Below are 19,462 nucleotides of genomic sequence, written 5' to 3'. Positions count from 1 at the left end.
ACGGCCACAGCCACAGCCTGCCGGGGCAGCCCTGAGGGGACACGGCCACAGCCACAGCCTGCCGGGACAGCCCCGTAAGGACACGGCCACAGCCACAGCCTGCCGGGGCAGCCCTGAAGGGACACGGCCACAGCCACAGCCTGCCGGGGCAGCCCTGAGGGGACACGGCCACAGCCACAGCCTGCCGGGGCAGCCCTGAGGGGACACGGCCACAGCCACAGCCTGCCGGGGCAGCCCCTTGGGGAGCCAGCCGAAGTTCTCAAGGGTGGCAGAAAGAAGCAGCACAGGGAGGACCTCCTTGGCACCATGGCAGGTGAGTGCCCCGGCCTCGGGCGGGAATGGCACCTCAGGGCTGGGCCAGCCCAGCAGGGCACAGGGCGACTCTGCTCACTGGGTTTGTCCAGAAAAAATGTACAAAGCTGGAAACATGACTATATATATACCCGTGTGGGCACACAGGATTACTTGCACATCTAAAAAGTCAGGCTGCCATGCTGTGCTCTGTTGGGAAAAGGACAAGGGACTCCTCCATCATCCGCCTGCTTCTCTTTTGTATGGGCTGCAACTGCCAGATGGAGCCAGCCCTGCTGACAAGGCAGGCAAAAGGCCATATTGTGAGTCCCAACAGGCTTAAGTATAAATGATGCACCTGCTGCTCAGGTGTCCCTGCAAACTCCTAGGCACAGATATTTAATCTTGTGGGAGACATTCAAGTTGCTCCTGGGCTAAGCAGGGACTTCTGGCTGTCTACATTTCCAAAACAAAGCCTTAAAACTGCAGTTTCCCCCCTAAATCCTTTTATAGTGATAGTCCAAGCCATGGTATACCCTTTGTCCTCAAAAGTGTGAATGTTTATCTGAAATCAGCAGGAATTGAACAAATAAATATGGCAGTTGTGTTTTTTAATCACTACAGCCCTTGTGCCTGCATTTCCTCCTTGGATTCCCTGACAGTCACTGTGGTGTATTGTTGTAATGACTGACATTCACAAATGTGCAGTTACATATGAAATAATAATCACTCTGGACCATCCTCAATACTTTATTAACTTAAAACATTGTTCTAATAAATATGTATTAAGAAATGTAAGACACTCCATAAAATCTAAATAAGGACATTTACAAACTTGTCAACAAAGTAAAAACAGGTTTTTTTTTTAACTGAGGTACATGCAGAGATGTTAAGGCAAATTAAGTAAATTATACTTTTATAGTAAGTCCTGCCCACCTCAGAAAGTTTCCCTTTAAAAATTAAAAAACCAAAAACAAATATACAACTGATGGTATTGAGTAGCTATTTTCCAGTTATTAGAACAAGCCCAGAGTGTAGAAGCCAGTAATGGTTCTGGACAGAAAGTCTGTGCTTCCCTGGTGCTCCTGCCCTCCTCAGGCAGGTTCACTTGTTGGATTGGTTTCTAGTTCTAAGGCATAATCCTGTGCTTTGGCTTTTCCACTGGTCTTTCACAAGCTTCCTTCTCCCTAGTGGATGTAGGAAGAAGTAACCCTCCATGCTTCAAACACACTGGCAGTCGGGCCTTGCACAGAGAGAGATGGCTCAGGGAGGATAAAAAGGACCTCTCTGTAACTGTTAATGCAGCTCCTGATTTGCACCAGAATAAGTGAGAGCAGGATCAGACCCAAGCTGGTACCTTTGGTTAAAAACCAGCAAGATGTCAGTCCTGCACAGTCCTGATCCTCCAGGTTTTCCTGACAGGAAGTCATCCAAGAGTGAACCCATTCAGCACTGAACTCAACCGGGGCAGGTGCTGATGCCTCTCTGTCATTACCCCATGTAAACACTGTTATACCCATGTTTTCCTGCCAGCTGATTCAAGCTACTGAAAACTTGAAGGGGTTCATCATGGCCATGGGAGAAATATTTTCCAGCTTGCAGATATTTGATAGCTTATCCATCTTTGGAGTATTAGTCTTTATATCTAAAAGGCTTGTATTTCAGTGTTATTTCAGAAACAACAAGGGAAAGAGAAAGAGAGAAACCCCAGCCTTTACTTTCCCCCTTCACAGTCATTCAGGCTGAGCTGTCAACACATGGCTCTGTCCTCTTCTTTCCTCTTTGAGCTCCTGTTCAGAAAGGTAATGCCAGGGTCCATGTTCAAGACAGGGTCCAGCAGGGAAGCCAAGGGAGTCTGTTCTCATAGTGTTGTAGCGCTTTCCGTACTGGAGTTGGGACTCATTTCAGGCCGTGCTGTGTCTCCCGGTGTCTCCGTAAATCCACCTTTCGTTGGAAGCCTTTGCCACACAGATCGCAGCCAAAGGGCTTGAAGCCTGTGTGCTTCCGACTGTGGGTGATGAGGTTGGAGCTTTGACTAAAGGCTTTTCCACACACCTGGCACTTATGAGGCTTCTCACCTGCAAGCAGAAGGTGGGAGAGAGAGAGAGGCTATGAAAGAGGCAAGATGTTGACCATGTGAGACCACAGCAAATATACACTGGTACTTAAAGCTTATCAAAGAGATTTTTGTGTGATTACCTAAGTCATTTTTACAAAAAGACGTGGAGTTGGGAGCCCAAGACAGAGCATTAGCTGAGCAGGCCTGGACTTGGGTGCACCTCCATCAGCTCAGCACAGTCCTGAGAGTAGCCTGAAGCACAGAGTGCTCTCAGGACACCACAACTTGTGAGTGTATTTGTCTGCATGGGCTCTGTGAAGTTTAAACTGGCTTTGTGTCCTAGGGATATGAGGAACTCCTAGAAAAGTGATGAATGCCTGACATTGATTACTATACCATCAGCATGAAGGCAGGTGAAATAGGTAGATAGAAGTTGTTAAAACAAACCCAGTGATCTGGGGTCTGTCCCCAAGGGAGGTATGAGGGCCATTAAGTGAACCCTGAAGGGCAGGGTTCATCCAAGGTTCTCTCTGTTCCCCACACTGCAATGCTAGCAGTCAGAGCCCTGAAGTTCTCCTGCAGGCAGATAATGTAAACGGGAATAAATACAGCCTCTGGAACTTCTACAGAGGAGTCAGTGACAAAACTCCATGGGAGCAGGATCCAATTATATTTTCCTACTGTTTATTATCAAATAACAAATAAAAGGGAACCCAACCACAATAACAAGCCGGATTTTCAGAGTGGCTTTGCACCTGCAAAGCCCACTGGCTTCAGCTGGGAACAACAAACTCTTTGGGTGTTTGAAGATCAGATTCTTAGAATCAAAAAAAATAATGCAAAGTGTGCTTAAGGCTCATTTCACAAGTATATGGTGCATATGAAAGGAATCCCTCATTCAGTTAAAGACCTGCTTTTATATTAGCAATTTAAAGGCCCGGGCACGGTTTCTGATCTTACAAGAAAATAATCTGACTTAGAATTTGTCTGAAATTCTGCTTAATCAAGCATAATTTGAAAAAGTTACTAAGGAGATACTTCTTGTATTATTTCATAAATAGTTCATTTTCATCCAGCAACATTCAGTGAAAAATCTTTATAAGTAACATTTATTATTCACAATTTGTCACCTAGAAAAGTCACAGCCAAGCAGTGCTACATATAGTGCCATTTCTCTACATATTTGCCCTTTTTAGGCTTCACCCTTTATATCTGCTAGTGGCCACTATCAGGAAAAAGGATTTTGATCATCTGTACCGTACATTTGACCAATACAACTGATATTTCATGTCTACAGGTTCTTCCATATCTTACACATTCATTTCCCTCTACTTCAAGTGAACCGTGCAGGTCTGAAAAGCAAGATGTTCTTTTAATGATTTCTGATAAACCTGACTTCTCACTGAATGATACTTTTGAAACAATTTCCTTTGGTGATTCACCTGCACTTTATATTAGTTTCCATGTTTATTAGTAACAGCGAAACTTGAGAACTCTGCACCTCTCCTTCTATTCGGTATCAAGCTGTAGCCATTTCTCAGAAAGTCCAGGTGGAAGTGCAGACAATCTCTGAACAAATATTTAGACTAAGACCTAGGCCCTCTAGTTTAGTGTTTGATCTAGAGGAGGAGACTCCTGTTGTTCCTATTGTAAATTGGTAGATCCTGCAAAAAGCAATGCTGTAATCAAATTCACCTGTCATTTTCCCGGGACCTCAGCTGTAAATCAAGGCCACACGAATATAATACTCTACAAATCATCTTACACAAAAGCCCTGTGAATAAACATTGGTGGATCCTATTAAGGGAACTGATTGGATTGCGAGGATTTTTGTAGGTTATTTTGCAGCTGCTGTCCGTTAAACTTCCTCCAGATCACCCTGCTTTGCCCAAGTACAGCTCAGATAGCATGAACAGCAGCAGGACAGTGAGAGGCATAGGGAGGTGTGCGTGCTGTCCCAGCTGAGGAGGAATGGGCTGCTGCAGAGAAACCTCTGAGACCTGCCCTCGTGCTGGGGCTGACACTAGCAGTTGCAGGGCTGACCTGTGTGAATGAAGGTGTGTTTCTTCATATCAGATTTCTGGTGGAACCGCTTCCCACAGTACTGGCACGGATAGGGTCGGGTGTCTGAGTGGATGAGCAGGTGGGTGGAGAGAGTAGAAGATCTCTTAAAACTCTTGCCACAAATCTTACAATCAAAGCTGCGTTCCTGCAGAGAGATGAGCCCAGACACACACACATCACACCAATGATCTCATCAGCAACAAACTGCCCAGCAGCACATGAGTGTTGCCCCTTCTGCATTAGCAAGAACTTACACTTCTCCAGAGAGCTGGACTGGCCTACACAGATAACACTGGCTTGATAGCAGCACCACATGATAAAAACGATAATACATCTTCTCCTAGTGCTGTGCACTACTAAAATGTAATTGAACAGCTCTTCCTGCTGGCAGGAATGGCCAGGTGGGAGCAACCCCAATGGACTAGGCAGAGTCTGCCAACACGCGTTATCAGAGGCCTGAGACACAATCACTCTACTGGGAAGCCCAACAGCTGCAGCACTGTTCAGAGGCCACCTCTCCACTGTACACAGGAAAGTGGGTGCCAAGGGCTGCTTGGGTCTCTTGGGAAATCCCTCTGGTAGACTGAGTTCTGGCATGGTAACAACTAACTGCTTTTTTTAGTTACATTAAAATTCAAGTGGAAGGTATGTAGAGCACCTGGGACAAACAGCTTTTCAGCTTACTACTTTAACATATAAATAAAAACAAATATATTAAGATCTTACTGTCTTTCACCTCTCCCTCACACACTCCTCTCCATCAGTTTCTTATACCACATTTCATCTCTTCTTTACATCCCTCAACTTCCATTGCACCTTCCTCTTCCTTCTTTGCTTTCTTCAATGCTTTCACAGAATCACCTTCTTTGTTTGGCTTTTATGCATTCTCCCTAAAATGCTGTCCCCTTCATGGACACATTATGCAGTGCTGCTCTTTTCACCATTGTTTCATGGATAATGAGATATCTCCCTTCATTGTGTGCTCTGCTGGTTGCACACTCACAAAATTATAAAGAGTAAAAAAACATTACTATAACTCTATCCTCCAAAAGTCAATCTGAAGAAGGAAGATTTGCTGGGTCAGGTGGGTGGGGAAGGAGAAATATGGCATGGTATCAGCAGGTGGAAAATGTTACAAGTCCTCCTACCAAAATTAACCACTATATTCTTTTGGTGTGTGACTCAGTGTGTTGAGACGGGTGAAGTCAGTGCCCTATACCTGAATGGTCGTTTAGATGTTCCCTGCACTGACAAAAATTACTACAAACAAGGGAAGACTCACTTCTTTGTGGGAGGGAGGAGAAAGAATGAGGAGTGCTGCATCAGAAGAAATCACACTGAGTTGCTTTAGCTGTTAAAAAAATAGCCAACGTCTGCATTACAACTTCCATCTCTGAGAGTGAACATTTATTATTTTCTGTTACTTCTTGAGTGCCACAAGTGCACATTGCTTAATACGGACTATGCATGCAAGGTCTGAAGAATAGAAACAAAGCCTGTGTTCTTTAATTATCTGATAGCTCCTCTGCACACTAACCAGCCACCCTTTCCTCTGATTGTCACCATATTCTTCACCTTCAACTGCCCACTGCAGCTCTCTCACGTTCTCTTTTCCTCCTCAGTATAGGTCCCTGCCTCCTTGCCCTGTATTTGCCTTCATGGCTTCCCCAGCCAGCAGAATAGAGCAGCTGGCCCTGGCCCCCAGCCGTGAATCCTGGCAGCCTGCCTGCTCTCACCTGCGAGTGCACGGCCTTGTGCTGCTCCAGGCTGACTGCATGGCCGAAGGTCTTGCCACACATGTCACAGGCAAAGGGCCTCGTGCCACTGTGTGAGCGGCGCACGTGTACCTCAAGGCCATGCGGTGTGGAGAAGACCTGAGGAAACAGAGTACACAGCGTCAAGGTCGCCAGGGAGAAAGGGCTGGGGGGAGTCATGTCCAGTGTGGGAGAAAGGGATCCCTACCTTGCTGCACTTGACACACTTGTAAGAGCCAGCGCTGATGAGCAGTGGGCGGCACAGAAGGTCAGACTCCACTTTGATGCCACCTGGCCCCTTCTCCTGCTGCAGTCCAGGCTGCGTTTCGGCGTAGAGTCCAGGAGCTGCTGCTGGTGGCCGCTCAAACAGCCCCGGGCCCGGGGAGCTGAAGTCACCATACAGTCCCAGGGAAGAGCTGCACTCGGCGCCGTAGAGGGCGGGCTCCGAGCCTCGGTCGCAGAAGAGCCCCAGGGCTGAGGTCCGCTCCAGCGTCGGGCAGGGCCTGTAGCTTTGCACAAGGTGCCTGAGCTCGGAGCCACCCAGGCTGTTCCACATGTAGGGTTTGAAGGGGACCGAGAAAGGGGGTGCTTCATCTAGGGATGGACACACAGATCTCTCCGAGGCTGTGGAAACACAAGGGCATGGGAATTGGTGCGCTTCACAATCCACACTATAATGAGGCAGAACAGTCTCAGCACCCAGGCTTATGTCCAGAGCCTGACCCCTGTACTGCACTTTGAGGCTGCCCTTTCATCTCAATGGGAGGACATTTTATATTGCATATTACAATCTGAGTGTCCAGTACTAATTCCTTACCCAATTATTACTCCAGCCAAATTATTAAAAGCCAACATCAATTTTGTCTGCCTCCATCTCTGGATATCTCGTGTGTACACACTGATCTGACTAGTGAGACTCTGAACAACTCGGTCGGCAACTTCCTACAGTTTTATCTGCAGCTTCTTTGAAACATGTATCTACTGTATTCTAAGATGGACATCAAAGCTGACAGTCCACATGTTTAAGCTCTGATGGAGATCACACACACACACACACACACACAGGTGTGTGTGTATATATATATGTGTGTGTGTGTCTGTGCGAATATAACATTACAGAGGTGCCAGGAAGAGCAAATGTGCTGAAATTTACCTGGTCAACAAAATGAAAAAACTTGTTGCACAATTTAATGCCCAAATCTAGTCTCTCAACTTAATGCCACAACTGACCATAACTATACTGCAGAATAACTTAAATAATGAACAACTTCTGAGGTGCTTGCATGTTATGCTTCACTTTTTCAGAAAAAAAAAATACTTCTCATCTGAAAGAAAATCATAGTTGTTTCAGATTGCTCTGAGGTTCCCCATATAAAGAAATCGAGTCCAAAACACAGTGCTTTGTAAAATCATTGGGATGGGCCACATCAAAACCTGAAGACACAAACCCATTTTCCTAGCAGTCGTAATCAAAGCAAATTTCCACCAGGGCAAACTTAAACGGCTTCAGCAGGCTCTAAGAGGTTTGCCTTCAGCAGTGGCATCTGACCAATGCAGTGGGCACATGAGTCACACTTGGGGAGCCGAGTCTGATACAACGGCAGGAGCACAGCTTTTGAGAGAAGTCTCTAAAGGCACAACTGCTCAAGGAGCCTCACATGGAGGAAAGCACAACTGGGATGGAACATGAGGCACCAGACCCCAACAGTGTCTGCCAGAGATGCTAATTAATGCCTGAGGTGCACTGCTTTCACTCCTTATCATAACAGGCAGCAGCACTGGGAGAGTCAAATGTCTCCACTGGACAAGTTTTAGTGAGGCAAGGAAGAGATGAATCAATTAACTACTGAAATGCTGATGTCTTCATGGAGATAACTGGCTTCCCTTATAACTTGGGCTTCCAGAGTAACCTCCTTTAACCAGAAACTTGTCCACCCACAATGAATCTCTTACTTATTCATGTCAGGTCCCACGGCTTTTTCAGCCTTTGGCAAACCAAGATAAATGGGGGTGGACTAGGCAAAGAAGGCACGATGTGTTAGGCTATCCACTTGGATAGGCAAATGGCCAGCGAGGGGTTACAGAAATTCCTACAGGCAGTAGGAAATGAGGTTAAAATTGAGCTTTGAATGACTTGACTTTTTCCTATCTTTTACATAATTTCAGATGTTAACAGTCTCAAATTCTTCCATTGAAATTAGCAATCTTTTGGTTGGAAATATCTGCACAAATACCAGCTGGGACATTTGAAGAGAGTGATGAAATCAAATTAGTTGACATGGTGTTCAGCATGATTTTTCCTGTTCTGCACTGACTGCAAAGTTGTGGTCAGCATCACATCATCTATCTTATGTCTTTGCAACCAGTTTCAGTGTTGCCATCTCACATGATTTTATCACAAAATTCAAACCTATCTTAAAGTCCCAGCTCTTGAAATGGCATGATTTCGTCAGGCCTTCAGCTCTGCTTTTGTTTGTTCTTGTTATAAATTTATTTTTTCCTTTTAAAGTCAACTTGTAGCTCAAACTGTAAGAAAAGCATGAAAACATAAACCCTCAATATTTCAACACTAGAACTGAATATCCATAAGGTATTACTTACAATCTTGATTTCTGAGCCAGCTCATTGAGTGAGAGGGAAGGCTGACCTGATTTTTGAGCCCTTGGAATTGGCAATACAGTATACAATGAACATTGCACCACAGATCAGTTTGCATGCAATGTTCCTTCCACCACCTCACATGCTTTGGAGCCCTCTCAAGCACAAATGCAGAGTTATTTCCTCACAGTATACTCAAACTATCTGAGCTCAGTGGCAAAGCAACCTCCAAACTCTGCTCTCCTACACTGCAGGGCATTTCTGCATGTGCCTCTTCTCCACAGCATCTAGGGGGGAGCAGAGACATAGAGAAATATTCTCCCTCATTTTCCTAGAAATTCTGTGCAGCCGTTATAGAGACTACTTCTGGGAAAAAAAAAAACCAAAAACAAAACAAAATCAGTGCTTGTTTTTGAAGGCAAGACAAACTCAACCTTAAACGGTTGGGAACAGATTGATACGCACAGCAAAAAAAGATTGGAGCATCCTCTTACACAAAACACCACATTTTCTGCACAACTCCATTATACACATGAAAAGTCTTTCTCCTTCTGCAGCATCAACAGGCTCATCAGGAGCTACTACTACTGCTGCACTGAGCTGCCATGCACCTTCTGCATATGCACATGTGTGTGATTAGACACATGTAGAAAGTGAGATTAAATAAAGTGATTTGCACTGGTGGAGTTAACAGCTATTATATCTGTATGTTGTATGACTGCCTACATCAGCAGCACAGCACTCCAAACCAAAGTGAAATAAATACAGCTTTCACTGCATATTGAATTGCAACCTGCACCTATGTTCACTTCCAGAGATACAGGAGTGGTAGTACTACTCACCACGCACACCTTCAAGCATGATTGAGAACCATCATTTCTCACCTGCTCTGCCTGGCAAAGCACAAAAATTGTGCCCCATCCAAACACAATTGTAGGAATGCAGTCTCTCTCCACTGCACGTTGCAGAAGTGACCTAGACACAAATTCCAGCTTCACACTGAGTCTAAGAAAGCAGCTGGAAGGCAGAGGGGCTAGAGAAGGTGAGCTGTGGGAGGAAGCCCAACTATCTAATCCTGTTGCCACCGCCTTCATCATTAATATAACAGCACGTCTCTCAAGGCACTGAGATTCATTTAATAAAGCTCTTACGTGCTTGGAGTCCTATACATTCCCAAACCTCCTTTGAATGGGATCAGGCAGCCCCAGGATTGCCCACCCCACCCTGAAGAATCTTGATCTGGGGACATCGTCCTCATTTTGTAAAGTTATCTTCCCTGGACAGCCTGATGGTTGGCCAAAAGCTGATGAATGTGAGGGAAGAAATGAGAGGGAAGGAGGAAAAGGCAGAGCAGACCTGATAAAATACCTGCTCTATTTTACATCTATCTTTTTGACACCCCGTGAAAATGGTCTGTGCAGAAATCGTAGTTATTTGGGAAAGGAGGAGCAGGAAAAATTCATTAGAACAAAAATTACACACATTGCTACAGTCTGTGCAGAAATATTACCAGAAGAGTAATGCAGCAATGCTGCATTTGGTCTGGTGTGTCATTTGCACAGACTGAAAGTGTCCTGTGGCTGATGTTGGACAGCATTTTGTCCCCTTAACGGAGCTTAGGACTCTTGAAAGAAGATGCGGCTTTAAAAGTGCAAATTCAAATCATTACAATTAGCCATTCATATGCATGAACACTGCAAAGACGAAGTGGCAAAGAGTGGCCGTGGCGAACCCGGGCTAAGTATTTTTTTGCTGGCGTCTGCTGTCAGTCGGTAAAGGTGACACAATTTTTCCTTCATCAAGACAAAAATTGTCCTTTTTCCAGCTGTCTCTTTTTAATCGAGGCAATAAAAAGTGGTTATATATATATATACATATTTTTGTTCTAAAATGACACCATTGTATTTTTAAATGAGATAAGTATTTGTGCCAGGCTGGGGACAGCGTCTTCCACTGCTCCAGCCACATCAAAGGCAGGACAAGGGAGCTAGAGACAGGCACTGCAGCCATAAGTGTGAGTTTCCTGGATTTGGGGTGTTTAAATCTGACCATCATTGGGTTTTTTTCCCTCTGTTTTTTACAAATGTGTTTTTAGAAAATAAAAATAAACAGGCATTTAAAAAACCCAAACCAAACAAAAATACAAAGAAACAAAAACAGAAAACAAAAAGAAAACCCCCAACCAAATAGCAAAAGAAAGGGCATTAGGAAAATGTCTAGCAGGCTGTACAAAACACAAAATCAGCTCGGTTTACTGCAGGTATATAAATTGCCGATACTGTCTAAAAAGACTGAAAAATTCTGTGGAGGCACGACCCTGTAGGAGAATGCTAGGACCTTTTAAATATAACCTGGCTTGCCTCTAACAATTAATCACAAATCAAAAAATAACACCCCATGTCACGACAACTTTCCTGCTGTAGCCTGTCACCTGCTGCTCTCTCAGCAGCACAATACGGGCTGGAAAAGCAACCCAAAAGAGGGAACCCGAAAACGAGGGGAAGGAACAGATTCTGGCAAATCTGGGGGAAAAGTAATAATAATTTTTAAAAGGGACAGGCAAATCTGTCCCTTATACTCGTTTGTGGTGGTGGCGCATAGCCATGAGATGCATGGTCCAGTGCCCCACGGCACGAGCACGGACATGCAGCCGGACCCTCGCTGAGCGCTGCTCGCCCCAGTCCTACCTGGCGAGACGGAGGGCGAGGGAGGTCTCCAGAAATCCTCGAACTCGGACACTCTGTCACAGACACTGCCCTCGCAGCTGGGCGCTGACTCGGAGGTGCCATCGGCAGCCTCGGTAAGGTGGGATTCCGGGGAAAAGCGCCCGCGGGAAGGCTCCGGATCGGGCAGGGCGGTGCGGCACAGCTCCGTGTCCTCGGGGATCTTGCAGGGGTCTGCAGGGCAAAGGAGAAGAGGGAACTCCTCAGTGTGGGTCCGTGGTGGGAGCCAGCCACCTCCCGCGCGGCCCGCTCGCGCCAAGGTTTGATGCCCGACTCTCTCCACGCCCGCGTCAGCCCCTCAGGCGTCCCGCAGGGGCTGCAGAGCGACCGCCCGGTGCCGAGAGCACCGAGGTGATGTCGGGCAGGTGGGCAGTCTCCGAGTGAGGATGCGACAGAGGGACTCCTACCTGCACAGATCTGGGCTAGCACCGTCTCCAGCCGCAGGCTGTAGTCCTCGTCAGCGGAGCGAGGCTGGTGGTAGCTGTGCGCTTTCTTGCTCTTCACTAGGAAGGACCTCGGCATGGTGGGGTGCTGTCACGGCCGGCGCGGCCGCACTCTCTCTCTAAGAGCCGGGCACGGCAGCGGCGGCGAGCGTCACCCCCGAATCTCCTGCGGGGCGGCGGCGGGGAGGCGACCTGCGGAAAGGCGCCGCGCCCGCCGGTGAGGGCCGGGGGCGCCGGCCAGGAGGGGCCGCTCGCCAGGGGCAGCGTGCCAGGTGGCAGCGCGCAGGTGGCTCCGGCCACCGCCCCCGGCCCCGCTCGCCTCGCCCCCTCTTCCAGGAGTGCAGATAACTCAGCCTCCAACCGCCCCCAGCCAACGCCTTTTACCCCCCCTTCCTTCCACCGTGGCCTTGGGGCCGCCCCGGACACGCTCCGACAGCCGCTGCCGGATTGCGGGGAGCAGGCAATAACAGCAGCTGGCACCGTTCTTCGGACGAGCGGGGGCTGAGTGAGCTAGGGGGTGCGGTCGGGTGTTATCCCGTCCCTCCAAGTGGGCACACCGCGCCTCCGTGTTTGCCCCTGCGCCGGCAGCCGCGGCAGAAGCGGTGCCATCCGAAACAGCTTACCACGTCCCACCACCCTGGACGGGCTGGCCGGCGCGGGGTTGTTACCGGGATGGGAGGGGGAGTCGTTACAAACCCGACAGCCCAAACCTGGCGCCTGAGAGGCTGTTGCTGTCGGAGGGACTGATTCACCCATCCCGCGCGAACCACGATAACACGAAAACGAACAAAACGGAATCTCTCCTCCAGCCCGCAGCTGTCGGCGCCGCGCCACCTTGCAGCTGCGAGCACCGAAAGCCGGGGCGGGGAAAGGAGACAAGGTGGGAAATCTCCTGCGGGAGTCGGGGGGACCGGGTTAAACAAAACTACCCCGAGCCGACTCTTCGGGAGAAGGCCGGAGAGGTTCATTCGAACCCATCCAGCACCGGGCCGCCTCTGCCGTTACACTTGACTTTAATCCACGTTCGTTTGGGGGGATAGGGGACTTCGGAGGGTTGCAAACGGGGAAGAGAGGGAAGAGCCCCAGCCCACCAGCTGGGGCCCAGGAACTGCCCCGCAGGTGGCGGCACTGGCTGCGCCACAAAGCTCCGGCCCGTCCGCGCCCGGCAGGGGCAGGGCTGCTCAGCGCTGCCGGGGAGGCGCCGCCCCCCGGGTGGGAGCGTTGCTGCCCGGACCCACCTGTGCCTACGTTCATCCTTGAGCAGGGGCTAGCAGCCGGCGGGCCCGCACGGAGGGGGCAGAGAAATCAAAGCGGCCCGATAACGCGTTACCCACCCGCGCCCCGACAGCAACCGCTGCGGCAGCCGTTGGGGGCTCCGGGCTCCGGCGCCTCTCCTGCCGCGTGTTTCCCTCCAAAAGTCACGCCGCGGAGGCGCCGCCGGCTTCCCAAGGCCGAAGCTGGCCAGGCAGGTGCCAGGCCCGTGGGAAGGCAAGTCCCGCAGCCCACCTGGCCGCCGCTCGCCCCGGCTCCCGCTGGCCGCGCCCGCCTGGCGGCCGTCACTGCGGGGGCGCGGGGCCGGCGCCGGACCGCGCGGCTGAGGCAGGGCCGGAGCGGCGCGGGGTCCCAGCCGAGAGGAGAGGGGTCGCTGCCGCCCCAGCCCGCCCGCCGGCAGCTGCCCACGCGAGGCGAGAGAAGCGAGAACGCTTACCCATTTGGAGGGCCGAAGAAAGCTGGGCTGCGGACGGGGTATGCGCGGCAGCCTGCTAATTTGTGTGACTTTAAATTTAGCCTCCCTTTAAGGAGCAATGGTGCTTGAGTTGGCTTTTTTTTTTTTTAACTTTTCTGTCTCTCTCAACTCCTTCAGAGCTCGGCCCCCTAAACCACAAATTCCACTTCCTGAGCGTTAGTTAGGAGCTTCTGCAAAAAAAAAAAAAAAAAAAAGGTTACAAAAAAGCGCCAAAGCCTCACAAATCAGTAGTGTTCCCCGCCTCTGTTTCTCTCTCAGTTTTCCTTAAATGAAAACGTCTTACCGTATTCCACCTCACAGAGCTCTCTGAAGTGACATCGAAGTGTCATTCTGGAATCGGGCGTCTCGTTTCTCTCGGGGTTCTGCTCTAGAAATTACACACATCTATCTGAACTATTCTTGGATCCCCTTCGACTTCCGCAACGAGAACAAGTCACAGATTCAAAACACAGATTGATTCGGGCGGGCAGAGGGCAGGGGCTGGGGCAGCCGGCGCTCGCCCTGCCCGCTCCGCGCCGCATCCCCTTCCCTTGGCCCGGCAGTGGGGGAACACACCGCCCGCCGCCATCGGGCCGTGCATGGCGTTGTTATCGGGGCTAAGGCCGGGCCCTGGGCGCGGAGACCTCTCCTAGGCTTGAAATAACTTGTTGTGGAAAACTCTTCTGGGATAAATACGCCCAACGGCGCTGAAAATACCTTAAGAACCAAACCTAGAGGTTTGCTCATTTCCCTTCGGATTTAGGTAATGGTTAAATATGGAAGGGGTAGGCGAGAGGTGTCGTCCCCCCGTCCCGTCCCCCCCACCCCTCCCGGCTACTGTTGCTTGACAGCGATTCAAACACTAAGCGGAGCGGAGCCAGGCAAAGTGGGGAGAGATTGCCCTCTCCTCGTCTGCGTGCCGGTGCTCAGGTGCTAACTCGGGGAGGATCCGTGGGGCACCGCGACGAGAACGGTAACGGGATTCGCATCAGGCAGCATCCTGCACCAGTGGGGACCCCTGCGTTGCACAACGGGGAAGCCTGCTCCCTTCTGCAAAAGGAAAAGGGTTCGCCTTGCTGTATGCACACACACGACCCCAAAATACAGTTTCCCAGGTCTGATCTCGGATTCCTAATGCAGCCAGGAAGTCAGGCTTAGGTCTTCGGTATCTTTCTGAGGCTTCGGTATCTTTCTGAGGTTCTGGGCTTCGGTCTTAGACATCTCAGGCCATCAGCAACTTCGTTTCAGTGACAGTAGGGTCGACTAAAGTGCGACACTGCAGTGAACGATTCGAGGCTTAACACCATTTCCCGTTCAGAAACGACAGAAGCAAACTTCAGCTTCCCTCACGCTCAGGAGTATGCTGGCTTTGAGACCAGATGCTTATTTTTCTCCACCAGTCCCGAAGTATTTACAGAAAAATTAGCCACTGGGTGCTTGTGAGCCCCTACGGTTCATAGGACTAGCCCGACTTCCCAAAATCTAGCTAAGCAAGTGACCACCACCTCGAGTAAAACTGTCCAACAGCTGTGTGATGCTTTACTGTGACACAAAAGGAAGCTGAAGAACACGACTGATAGCTTCATTTTTGCCGGAAAGTTCCTGGTGCTGGGCACAGCAGTTTTACTTTTCGCGGTCGCCTTGCTGCCATCAGCCTTAGGTTGATTACTCCGAAGATCATTCACGCCTTCAGCTTCAAGAATCAATGCTGGAATCAGTAGAAACAACGAGATTAGAACAACTGAGTATAATTTCGTGTATGTGTCTCCGTTGACTCACTGTTACTTTTTGCAAAACAATCTTTCTCGTTTGCTTCTGAAATGGATGATAAATTCATGCCCTTTCGTTTACCTTGCTACACATCTCTCTGACTGTGCAATGAAAGCACCAGAACACATTAAATTACTAGTAACGCTCATAAATAATTGTGACCTGCTTACAAGAAAATACACATTCGGCTGTATATATGTAAATTTAAAATGTGTACAGGTGCTGCTGTGGGCTGCAATGCGTGGTGATCTCCGTTCGGAGGGTATTTGCAGCCTTCCAGGAAGCGGGATGGGCTGCCGGGCGCCGAGTGGCTCCGCTCGGGGCTGTCCTGCGGGAGGCACCCTGCTGAGCCCATTGAGCTCAGCCCACCTGCGGACGGCCCTTTCTCACCTACTGCTTCCTAATCAGGTTAAACCCCTTCAGCAGAAATAAATAAATCAAACGAGTGAACAAAGCAAATGCTAAATCCAGCATATAATCTCTCGTGTGAACGTGGGTGCTGCACGGGCACAGGGAACGCACCTCCGGCTCCTGGGATGTCAGCTTTCTCAAACGATTAGAGGAGAAACGGTACGAAACCGGCTGTGTTTCGTGTTTTGCAAAACTAGTTCGTGCTGAAGCACATCCTCTACCTTCCCGGATCTCGGCTGGACGGGGGATTTGTTTCACGCCTCCGCTGACGAGGGGGAAGCGGGGCGCGGGCGCTGCCCACCGAGCGGTGCCGAGGATGACCCGAGGCTGCCTGCGAAGTTTTGTCTTTAGCCCTGTCACCGGAAGGTGCGCGAGCAGCAGCTTTGCCCGGGACGTGGCGGACTGCGGGTCATGACACGGACCGGCGGTAGCGGGGGCCGTGAGGGCTCGCCCAGCCCGCTCTGCCCGCTCTGCCCCGCGGGGGCCGGGCGCGGCCGCCTCGTGCGCGCGGGCTGCTGCGTCACGTGCCCGCGGGCGGAGGCGCGAAGCCGGCGAGGCGAGAAGGCCTGAGGGGAGCCCTCAGCAGCCTCCCACAGCCATCGTCCCAGGGCTCTGCCCACCCCGAGAGGAGCTGCTATCTGCACTACCAGCACGCCGAGCAGAGGTGAAGGGGTTCAGCTTTTATTCCTGGCTTACGGTATGAACTGTGCCGCAGCTCAGTAACCTTTGAGATGGTCTTGCCTGTGCAGTGCCGACCTGTGTGACAGGGCCAAGTGTTCTGTGGTCCAGTGTGGAAAAGCCATACGCCAAGCCCAGAGCTGGCACAGCGATGTAATTAATGGGAAATGTAAGGCTGGGTTTTAACGAAATTACTCTAATACTTCTCTCAAAGTGAGTGTGATATTCAAAGTTAAACATTAAAACTTTCGTAAGATGCATTTGAATGCAATGGGACATGATTGTTATACCATTGTGACAAGAGAGGGGAATAAATAAATAAATAAAAAGAGGGGTTTAAAGTAGGGTGGGATTATGTAATAATCGTGTTTAAGATTGAAGAGCTACTCAGTGTAATTCACTGCACGGTTTACAGTAGCTGCCTGGTGTCAGCATTAGAGCTAAAACAACATCAGATAAAGCACCAAAGGTGTCAAGCTGGAGGTGAGATCTTTGCGTTCAGAAGTGATGAGACACTTTGCAACAGGAGGAAGGATTTAAAGGACAGGATCTGGCAGGTTAGCTGCTTGGTACAGAGGGGAGAAGTGGTTTCCTGAGCCAGGATTGGGAGAAGGCAGCAAAAAGGAAGATGCTGTGGGGAATTTATACCCACTTTAAAGTGATAAAAGTTGGGATCACAGTTATGCAGAACGCTTCCACTATGAAAAGCTGCTAGAACTTGTAGCACTGTGCATTCCATTGGGAAGTGTGTCTTTACCTTTGTAAAACCTTGCTTGTTGTTTTTTTTATTCCCAGCATCTTATCACTACCTTCTCTGTGGTCCTCCTTGTGGCATAAACACATACTGTAAATATGTCAGAAATTAATCAGTGATTTTGATTGCAATTTTTTTGATTGCTGGGGAAACCAAAGAAACTTCTGCTGCTCCCAGAGCAGATAAGAAAATGATCACTGTGAGCACAAACTGGAGAAAGTGATGGTAGGCTGTGGTGTTGAAGGCTAGGATGAAAAGAGGGATTCCAGCTTTGGGAAGGAGTGAACCCAGAATGTACCTCCATAGTGAACAGAAACCAGTTGAATCAATAGTGACAGAACTATAGACTATGCAAAATGTTCTCATAGGAATTCTAGTTTTCATAGTGGGGCACCAGAAGTTTTGGTCACTTGTGCAGTACTATGCAATTCAAAGAGTTTACGTGCTTTTTCACCTTATGCTTTTAGTATTTATATTGAGCTTTTCCAGCCTGCATGCAAGAGCAAATCTGAGCAAATAGCAATGTTTGTTAGAAGGTAATGAAAGAAAGGTCATGGTGTGTAGCATAATTAGCATGTTTTATTTGTTGACACATTATTATATATATTGTCTATTATGTTAATGATTTGTCATTATTCTGATGTATATTCAAATTATAATATACATAGGCAAAGAGATGAGTGTCATTTGTTTGCCAGAAGACTTGGAGAAAAAGCAGAATGATTCTGAAGAACCTATCCTGGGCTGCCTTTCTAGGATAGCCAGTGTATAACCAAGTCTGAAACGGCAGTGTGTTCAGTGATTCATTTTTATCACTAGAAGAGATGTCAGTTGGATAAGGACTTCTGCATATTTTTATTTATGCTATTATTCAGTATCAGTATTTATTCTATTTGTATAATTTAAAACCACAAAAGTTCAGGAAATAACCCTTGCCATCTAATCTCATTTACTATCACTTGAACCATAAGGCAGTTACTGCAAAATCATAACACTTCACTATTCAAACAGACAGAGTTTTTATGGCCCTCCAACTGAATTTTACTCCTGCCACTTAGTACAGAACATTACCTTTAAGAGAGGCTTGCAGCTGGTACTGATGACAGGCAACAAGACATTTGTCACCTATCCTCTTGGGCAACAACGATCCAGGTGCAAACATCAGTTAGCAGATGCTCATTGGAAGGAAAGAAGACAACTGTTACTCATTTGTGAACGGAAGTGCTCCTGATTGGGTTTTGCATACATGACATTTTCAACAGGAATAAGAATCACTCAGCTAATCCAAGTCAGAAGTGGCAATTTCCACAGGCTGTACTTGGAGGTACATATCCACTGGTAGGATGTGGGGAAATTTGGCAGAAATACTGAAACAAGCTAGGAGCTGCAGAAATCAGTAATCTGGAATTTATCACCTATATGCTTAAAGATTTAAATTAGATTGCACCTAGGCAGATAGTTATAAAGATTGTTGAGATGCCCATAATATGCTGTTTCCATACAGTCCTTATCATTCTTTGAGCATTTGTTATCTCCTAGTCGTGCTGTTTCTTTCTTAAAACACATTCAAAATAAAGGGAAAGGAAATGCCTAATGGGACCAGCAGGTGCATTCAGCAGAACACTTCCACACTTTTTTTGCAATTTTAAACAACTACACTGCTTCTTGTGGGTAGCAAGCCAGTTAACATACACACTGCTTATCAGTACCCAACTTCTGCATCACTACTTTTTATTTAATAGAACAGTTGTAAACATTACTAAAGAAGTCTTAAGGATTGCCTAATTACATAAGATGGCAATAACAGAATATTCTTGACTCTAGAATGTGTCTGCAAGTGCACAAAAATGTTCATATGACAACAGTAGGATATCTTGTTCTGTTCAAGAAGCTCAGGCTGTTTGACCAGATCTCAGTTTTCAGGAGCCTGGAAGCAGATTGCTCAGCTCAGCTCTTACTGCTTTGCTCAATCACAACTATTTGGTGGTGGCACCAATTGTTTATTTCCTAAATAGCTCTGTAATATAAACTCTAAGAGGACTGAACGTATTTCCACTGCTCTGTGTATTTATTAAAACTAAGACATGAATAATTCTTCACCTTATTTGAACCTAGCTAGAGCCTATGCAAGTAACTATGTGGTAACCAAGGACTATAGCTTGGACAGGACTAAACAGTAAATGCTGCAACC

At 48.3% G+C, this 19,462-nt stretch overlaps 1 protein-coding gene across 1 annotated transcript; it reads right to left on the bottom strand.

The window, feature by feature from the left end:
• Positions 1–1,104: 1,104 nt before the first annotated feature.
• GFI1 (growth factor independent 1 transcriptional repressor) lies at positions 1,105–12,127 on the bottom strand. Its single transcript, XM_054637959.2, has 6 exons — positions 11,883–12,127; positions 11,454–11,652; positions 6,377–6,792; positions 6,151–6,288; positions 4,394–4,559; positions 1,105–2,369 (listed from the first exon to the last, which is right to left on the bottom strand). The coding sequence occupies exons 1-6, from the start codon at positions 12,009–12,011 to the stop codon at positions 2,191–2,193; spliced, it is 1,227 nt and encodes a 408-aa protein (XP_054493934.2). The 5' UTR covers positions 12,012–12,127; the 3' UTR covers positions 1,105–2,190.
• Between the last annotated feature and the right edge of the window lie 7,335 nt (positions 12,128–19,462).

This window comes from Agelaius phoeniceus, chromosome 8, assembly GCF_051311805.1.
Source record: "Agelaius phoeniceus isolate bAgePho1 chromosome 8, bAgePho1.hap1, whole genome shotgun sequence".
In the NCBI taxonomy this organism is placed as follows: domain Eukaryota; kingdom Metazoa; phylum Chordata; class Aves; order Passeriformes; family Icteridae; genus Agelaius; species Agelaius phoeniceus.
The sequence above is the reverse complement of the archived record's forward strand: the minus strand, read 5'-3'. Positions and strand labels throughout refer to the sequence as shown.

Coding starts and splice junctions, on each gene's coding strand:
- GFI1 (XM_054637959.2), bottom strand. CDS start 12,011: ATGCCGAGGTCCTTCCTAGTGAAGAGCAAGAAAGCGCACAGCTACCAC. Junction 6,793..11,453: donor CTCGCCCTCCGTCTCGCCAG/GTAGGACTGGGG, acceptor GTGTTTCCACAG/CCTCGGAGAGATCTGTGTGT. Junction 6,289..6,376: donor AGTGTGTCAAGTGCAGCAAG/GTAGGGATCCCT, acceptor CTGTTTCCTCAG/GTCTTCTCCACACCGCATGG.